The sequence below is a fragment of the Juglans regia genome, chromosome 13 (assembly GCF_001411555.2).
Source record: "Juglans regia cultivar Chandler chromosome 13, Walnut 2.0, whole genome shotgun sequence".
Lineage (NCBI taxonomy): Eukaryota > Viridiplantae > Streptophyta > Magnoliopsida > Fagales > Juglandaceae > Juglans > Juglans regia.
In genome coordinates this window covers 16,977,152-16,985,391 of record NC_049913.1, presented here as the reverse complement: position 1 = coordinate 16,985,391, position 8,240 = coordinate 16,977,152, and the positions used below count along the sequence as shown (strand labels likewise).

The 8,240-nt window shown below is 36.6% G+C and overlaps 1 protein-coding gene across 1 annotated transcript; it reads right to left on the bottom strand.

Moving 5' to 3' along the window:
* Positions 1 to 297: 297 nt before the first annotated feature.
* Positions 298 to 6,276, bottom strand: LOC108984487. The gene is made up of 8 exons (XM_018956470.2): positions 5,930 to 6,276; positions 5,716 to 5,828; positions 4,003 to 4,052; positions 2,586 to 2,819; positions 2,286 to 2,438; positions 1,316 to 1,411; positions 1,210 to 1,230; positions 298 to 753 (listed from the first exon to the last, which is right to left on the bottom strand). The coding sequence occupies exons 1-8, from the start codon at positions 6,214 to 6,216 to the stop codon at positions 586 to 588; spliced, it is 1,122 nt and encodes a 373-aa protein (XP_018812015.2). The 5' UTR covers positions 6,217 to 6,276; the 3' UTR covers positions 298 to 585.
* Between the last annotated feature and the right edge of the window lie 1,964 nt (positions 6,277 to 8,240).

Here is an 8,240-nt window from a genome sequence, read left to right as displayed (position 1 = left end):
TTGAGTTGGTTTGAAGGTTCTGTTCGAGATAAGAATATGAACTCCGTTTATTACATATAGAAGTTTTCAGTTTATTTTCAAGTGTTTATTATTTCAAATGCTATTGTGACCACAATTTGCTCACGTCCAATCTTTGAGTAATATTGGGGCGTGTACTGCATCAACAAATATGAAAGTTTGTTTTCTTTGCTACAACTTCCCATTAATCATTGAAAACATCTTTAACTGATTACCACATATCAGATCTTTGTAGCTAATGGCATAAGACTCCCCGAGTAGTCAGAACCCAACTTATGGTGCAACTAATGTCATAGCTTGGACATAATTTTCTTTGCATGATGCCTATACACTGTTCTCAATTACGAACATGTTATTTTGTTCCAAGATAACAACGAATCATAAAAGCCCCATGTTATATGTTAATACATACGACATCTGCGACTCCAAGAAGAACAAAATACAAACTGAAAATCCTCAAAAGTTGGTTCAACGTTATATGGTACATGATGAAAACCTTGTAGATTTGTGGTATTGACTGTGGCAGAGAGAGCTAATGGTGTTGTCAATTGGATCAAGTTTGATCTCTTACCGAGGCACTGTGCCAGTCACTGTCCTGTGTCTTGGGTCTGTCAGAAGCGTTCTTATATTCACAAAGCCAATTTCTCTCATTGTTCCTTCCAAATCAGTCAAGTAATATTCATCTAAAAACGGTTCAGTGCTCTTCATCAATGTGAACAGAACTGGAGACAATTCCTGCAACAATTAAAAGCCCATTGAGCATAAACTGAAGTTCCTCGAACTGGTTAACACTTATTTATTAACGTTGTCAAACAATAGCCTTATTGGATTCGGAAAGTGTTTCATCTCATCTCATCATTACAATTTTTTCAAATTCCTACATAAAATATAATAAATAATTCAAAATTTTCAAATCTCAATTAATATTAAAAAATAATATTCTAATAATATTTTTTTCAACTTTCAACTTTCATCTAAAACCATGTCATCTCATCTCTGAATAAAAAAACTATTTACAAACTTGATTTCTGCCACACCAACACACAACTGAAATGGGACCAACAATAGTTAGAAACTATTAGTATTTTTACTTTTTTTATAACTATAACTGGTTCCACAACAAGTGGTATGTTGACACACCATGACACCAGGCTTGTCAATAGCAAAACTCAGAAAATATTGTGGTCATACCTGAAGGATCTTGGACTTTGGCTGCAAAAGAGAGAAAAAGTAACACGAGCGTTATTATAACAGCACAACACATTATGACTTAAAAGTATTTATTGCGTTTATTTACCGAATTATCTGTAAAGGCAACGGTGCCTCCAGGTCGAAGGAGACGGAATGCTTCCTTCACTAGATTGACTATTGCTCTTTTAGGACATTCATGAAGCTTCAAAGAAATTAGGCGGTGAGAGGCACAATTATCTACAAATTTCTCTCATGAAAAGCTTTAAGAAAAGTAAGTTAAACATGTTTTTGGACCACATTTTGTTTCTGGAATTTTTCAAGTACTCAAAGTTATAAAATAGCGTTCAGGAAATTTTCTGGAAGTTTTCAAATCCCCAAGTTCTAAAATAGCGTTCAGGAGCATTTCTTCTATCATCATTGAATGGGCAATCAATCTATTATGATCTATCTTATGGGGGAAGTATCCCCCGTCTTTTCATCCAGTCCCTTGCAAGGATTTCTCGGTTATTTGATGTTGATTTTTATCACATGAGAATTCATGTTCAGTACATGAGTAAATTAGAAGTTACATCCTAGTGATTAGATCTAATTCTACTTTAATTCTTTAACTTAAAACATTACGGTAAACCTCATTACAAATTTAATATGCTCTACATGGATGCCCAAAACATAAAATATAAAAAGAAGTGTGCAACTAAGGTGCCCAATAGACAATGACATGGAATCACTTTATTGGTTAACTACAATATAAAAATTTAATCCACCTTATAAATTTGCTAAAATGAGGGAGATAACTTGTAATTAATTATGCTTCACATAGGGAGGTAAATAATTGTTTACCCTAATATGTATTAGACTATTGACATAGCTGCACAGGTTATTGGCAAGCATTGAAAATAGCTACATATTGTAAGTTCTGTTCTTGATGAATTACTTTTTGTTTGGTAGGAATGAATGACATGCATGGAACAATTCATTTAGCAGCTTTAAGAACACCAGAGAAGAAACTAACATATCTAGCGGCAGAAACTGTAGAACTATGTTTAGTCTAGTTCTAAGTAGACAGTATCACATACCACATAAGCCATGGAAACAATGTCAAATGAGTTGGAAGACAATCCCGTGTCTTCCCCATTTGCATGAATCCAGCTGATTGGATTCTTTCTAGGAAATCTTTTCTTTTCCTTAAATTGAGCTACAGCAAGAAAGTAAGGTGACAAATCTAGACCCTGCATCAATACAAATAAAAGTTTAGGTAAATATAGAGTAATACCTATTAAATTCTTTATTGAGTTACAAGGTGACATATTCCAAGGTGATTTGTTATATGATACACTGTTTTAGTCATTTCATCGAGAGAGAAAGTTTGCACTCACAGTCACTTTGGCCGACGGAAACTTGTCAGCAAGATATCCTGTGCTGACACCTACAGAGCATCCAATATCTAGAATGTCCCTGATCATGGAATTTCCAGAATACTGTAGATGATGTTGCTCAATTGCTTGAAGCCAATTTCCACGTATTATTTCATTAGCTTCATCTAATGAAGAAGCACCAGGTACAGCTCGTCTTGCCATTGACAAGGTTGCAGCCTCTGCTTCAGCAGCGGCCTGACATGAAACATGCAATGTATGAAGGATTCTCCTGCCTTAGATTTTAACAACAAGAGGGCCTCAGATTAATAGTCAGCAAGATCAGGCATGCATTGTTACTAACAAGAGTCCAAGATATGTTTTACATAAAAAGCAAACATTTAGTGAATTTATTTTCAACCTTGAATTTTGCACACCAGTGAGAGGGACTACATAAGACAGAAAAAAACCCGTTAATCCGATGGAAAATTTGACTAATGACCAGTAGAGAGGCTGTATGTACTCACTTTTAGCAGCAGAAGCCAAAGCGAAAATAGACCACATTTTGATCCTCGAAGGGCAAATTGTTTTTTTTTTTTTTATTGGCACCAGGTGTCCAAGAACAGTATCCCGACTAATCATGGGGCCGCACAGGCGAGGACAAGGAGTTTCCCGCAAATGCATCTCAGATAATTCAAGGAGAAAATCTCCCAGTCCGATGGCCCTTAGAGATTGTTTGCACCCAAGGGGATTTGAACCTTAGACCTGGGAGGAGCATATCCCCAAACCCAAGGCCTTTACCACTTGAGCCAACCCCTAGGGATTGTCCTCGAAGGGCAAATATCAAGACTATTTTACTTGGAAATTTATAAGGGACATGTTCTGACCATGTGCAAACACATCGACAAGCTCAATCAGCTTCTGAAAATACAAGTTTTAGTATAAATTACTAGCATCTGATTATATGTTTTCTGCTTACTTCATTCCATCTTAGTAATTCTTGTAGAAGTCTACTTTATTGCATGTACTCTCACGCTGTTTAAAAATAACATATAAAACCTTTTTCTGAGAACTGGTAGTTTATGACGGTATTAGAACAGTTAAGCATCACTCTTTCCCATCGAATGAGGTTATTAGAGTGGAGAGAGGCTTGATTGGTACTCGATTACCCAAAAACCTAATCTAATAGGAAAGCATTGATTTATTCACTTAATCAGTACTCCTTTTACTCATGTGATAATAGCATTAAACAGTTATCAGTACGCACTTGCCATTGTGTCCACTAGTGCCATCAATGTCTTGGACATGTACAAGTAGAAAAAATAGCCAAGGTATTTTTTTATAGATGAACCCTTGCTACTTGGTGCATTTAAAATTTTGAAAAGTCACAAAGAGAAGTATAAGCATATTAACCAGCTCAGAATAAAGCTGGAAAACTTACCAACCATGAAAGGTTGCCCTCATCATATGCATGGAAAGGATTCAAATAATCTGCACGACGAGCAGTCAATAATTACTTGGTGTACTAAATGAAGATGAATAGCAAGTGCTACTAACTTCAAGGTAATACTTTTATTTTTTTGAAACTTGGTCCAATTGTAACATAATCCAATATGCAGAATTAGGGACAGCCAAGAGTTTTCTTGATGGAAGGTTAGTTACCTTAATGAATTGAATGTACAAATAAAAGAATTTTTTTTTTTTTTTAATTTTTTCCTTTAGCCACTTTTGGCTAACCAAATAAAAGCAAGGATTATAAAAGGATAAAAAGGCAGATTCCATATTATAATTTTAAATTTCACACTTAATGTTCTGCTTATATGGAAGTTGGTGAATCACCCACAGAGCTAGGAAGAATTGTTATTGAGAATTTATATTGTTTCTCACTAAAATAAAATAGGGATATACCAATTGCTATTGTATTAGGAAGTAGTGTCATAAAGTGTCCAAGGAACTACCATACAAACCTAAGCATTTGGGGGTCAAAGTGGTATATCATGGTACAAACGCTATTGGGATTTACTCTTTCCTATCAATTTAAAATTTAAGATCTTAGAATAGAGCCAAAGTTTGAACTCTGGGTCAACAGCTCTGCCACCTAAAACCCTAAATTCATGGAAAAGAGTGAATTTAATTTTTAACAAGCATTCTCACGCCCTGCTCCCTTCCCACCCTGCAAAAGAAGTAAAAGTAATGAAATCTCAGTTTCCTGGAAGAAAATTAGCTTGATTGCATCTAGGGACCAGAATGGAACTTTAAAATGTGGGATTAGTAATGACCTAAGATCCTCACTATTTAATCAACACAAATAGAAAACCACCCAAATATGCCCTATAAATTGTTCAGAAACCATTTTAGAGGGCTCCAATAATAATAGTGGCATCTTTTTATTTACCATTGTCCTCTGAAAGGGCATGACAATTATTGTGAGGGTTAGTTATAATACAATGAATAAACTTTTAGCAATCACAGAAACTGTGTAGAACCAGTGACACCATGGCAAGGATAAAGCAACCTGTTCCAGATACACAGCACAGTCATGGAGTCATCTTGTCAAAATAGTGATCAAAAGCCAAAACACCAGAAATTGGAAATCACAAAGTCGTAATCTAATTAGTTTTGATTGAAATATAAATTAACTGACTAATTACATGCTATTCGTTTTAGATTTGAACTCGAACCACAGGATCCATATATTACTGGCAAAGAGAACTATTTTAGCATTATAATAGGAACTTGACTTCTTAACATGCTGCAAAAGTCAAGCATATTGTCTGAAATTTGAATCTGACATTCCGAATATGCATAGAAGATGCTTAAGCTTCAATTGAAGCACATTGAAAGTAGAAAATCTTTGACATTAGAAGTTCCCAATACATTTCATAAACTATAAATAAACTACAATATGTTCATATCTTAGATTATCCAATGTCTAGAACAGATAAAAAAAGAAAATCTTCACTGCATGGGTTCTATTGCCCGATTTTCACTTTGAAAAACACAACAACAGGAAATTCAGATTCGAAAATATTCATCTTCTTTTCTTTTCCCTCTTTTAGCAACAACAACACATAGGCCAATAGAAACGAACATACAGAAATATACATAAAGGAGAAAAGCAATAAAATGAGAATTCAAGAAATAGAGAATTTACAGTCTGGGTATACAACTGAAGGGTTCTGAATGCTCTCCAATTCCTTGTATACATCTGATTCCAGAATCTCCATTGTCATTTCCCTCCACGGAATGTTCTTCTTCTCAGCAGTGCTGCTCGAACCACAACCCAGAATTGAAAAATCATTATCCACAAAAAAATGCATAGGAGATGTGTGTGTGTGTGTGAGAGAGAGAGAGAGAGAGAGAGAGACTTGATAAGGACGCGTCTGGCTCCGAGCTTGAGCAGAGAGTAGAGGGGCTTGAACGAAATTAGAGCACCGACGAGGCGAGAGAGAGGGGTTGCACCAACCCATCTGGGACGGTCCAGTTGTCCTTCTTCGTACCCCACCACTTGAACACCTTCCCTTCCAGTCACGTCATACGCCGCCAGAATGTGAACCACCCCAGAGCCTCTACTTCTTCTCGGCCTTCTCGTTCTTGCGTGGCTTTTGGAGCAGACAAGGGAAAGGCCGTGAGTAGCGGGGCCACACAATGCCATTGGAGTCGCTCAGAGAAAAAAGCAGCAGAAGAAGAGAGAAGGGAGCTACCGGTAGCTGTAACAGATAACGGCTAATCTTATCTCCATGAAATGGACCTCAGCCCAGGCCAGAATCTCTAGTCCACCTCTGGTATCCCGCCACGTGGACTTTTCAGTAACTAGCTGAAAAAGTAGAGTGGTTCAACAGCGGCACAGCCACACATGGGATAATTTTTTTTTTCTTGTATTTTTTTAAAATTTTCAAATATTTTTTTAAAAAAAATTCAAAACATAATTAAAAAATACTTCCACACTCATTAAGTTATAAAAAAAAAAAAAAAAACCCCACTGTCAGGAGCCTGATGGGGGTTTCCATGTGCGAGTTTAGCATTTCTGAAACAGTTCTTCTATATACAACCGACAATTGCAACTGTAGGAGAATCAACACTTGCCACGTCAATAAATATATTAAAAAAATAAAAAAACAAAGCAGAGAAAAGAAAAAGAAAGAGGTCTTGGTTTTGGAAGATAAAGTATTGGTTCTGGAAGATAAACACCCAGGATCATTTTGCATGTATCTTCCCAGCAATGGCTGTCCTTTGGAGCGTTATTTCCAATATTATATCATTTTGCTTGGAATTAGTCAACAATGGCCGTCCTTTTGAAAAGTTATTTCATTTTCTCTCACTTCCACCATTTCTTGAATTTCTTTGACAACTCTTACTAGTACCATAACGTAGACTTTCTGTCTTTCTGCTCGATCTCTTTCTTTGACCCTATCACTTCCAAGTTGGCTTGGGTTTTCATCAGATATATACTAGTTAATTATAGAGAATAGGGCGCTGGATTTTGGCCATTTCTTGTTGCTATATTTGAAAGTTCCTTTGCATTCAGAAATCAACTGAGGCCTCGTAAGTGACAGAAAATGGTGGGAAATGTCGTATTTTTACCGCCCAAACCCATTTTTGCAGAGCATTTTGAGTGAAAAGAAGAAGACCACTGACTGAAAAATGCCCAATCCCATTTCGATTGCAAAGCATTTAGATTGGGAGGAAGAAACTAACCATTCTACTCCTTTTTCCTCTTCCAATCCCATGTGGTTGCACTTCGACAAAGATTTTTTATTCCTCTTTTTCATGAATTTTTCTAGATTTTTATTCCTCTTTTTTTCTTCCATTTGCTAATTTCTTCTCTAATTCTTGGGTATGAGTTGTTTGTCCACTTTGTGGGTTCTAGAGAACGGAAGAGCTTTGTTGTTTCGTGCTGCTACTCGGACTTGAAGTTCTCTAGCGGATGTTCAGGTTGCCCAGCGACTTAATCGAGGAGTCCCTCTCCGGCCTTGTCGTATCGTGGATGTCTGTGCCCTTTACGAAAGTCTACCCTAAGAAAATCACAGCAAAGAGGAAGAGTGCGGTGGAGATAAAGAGGGGTCAGAAGTAAGCCAAGATGGTGATGAAACTGGGTGCTACGAGGACGATGGTGAGAGAGAGAGTGAGAGCAAAGATGATGGGGAACTTGTACTTGAGAAGCTTTTCCGGGATCTCCATGGTTTCTTGGGTTTGGCAAAGAGAGCGAGAGAAAGAGGAGAGGTGTGTTGGAGTAGAGAAGACGAAGGGAAGGAAAGGGGTTGGCTTCGTGGAGAAGCCCAACGGTGAGTGCGTTTTGAGTTATCAAATGAAACAGGACGTTTCATCTCCACGTGGGCTATGGTTTCTCAAAGATTCCCCAGGGCGGTTGTCTATAGTATTTTTCTTTCTGAAAAGCAAAATACTTTCCATGTATTGTTGATTGAAAAATTCTATACATCACCCCACACACCACACACTATATATATATATATTTTTTTTTTCTCTTACCAAATGTGTGGTATATAAATGATGAGTAGAAGAATTCAATTAGTTTAAAAAGAATATAATAAAAAAAATTAAAAAAAGTGTAGTGTGTGGTTCGTATGGATGACTAGTAGCAAACTCATTGTTGATTAAATTAACATGGGTCTAAAATTTAAAAATTGTCATAGTATCCCCTTTTTACTTTTGTGAAAG

Excerpts from the sequence above, each read along its gene's own strand:
- LOC108984487 (XM_018956470.2), bottom strand. The coding sequence starts at position 6,216 with ATGGCATTGTGTGGCCCCGCTACTCACGGCCTTTCCCTTGTCTGCTCC. Across the intron at positions 4,053-5,715 it reads TTCAGTTGTATACCCAGACT|ATTATTTGAATCCTTTCCAT; the intron begins GTAAATTCTCTA and ends CTCGTCGTGCAG. Across the intron at positions 754-1,209 it reads CAAAGTCCAAGATCCTTCAG|GAATTGTCTCCAGTTCTGTT; the intron begins GTATGACCACAA and ends TAATTGTTGCAG.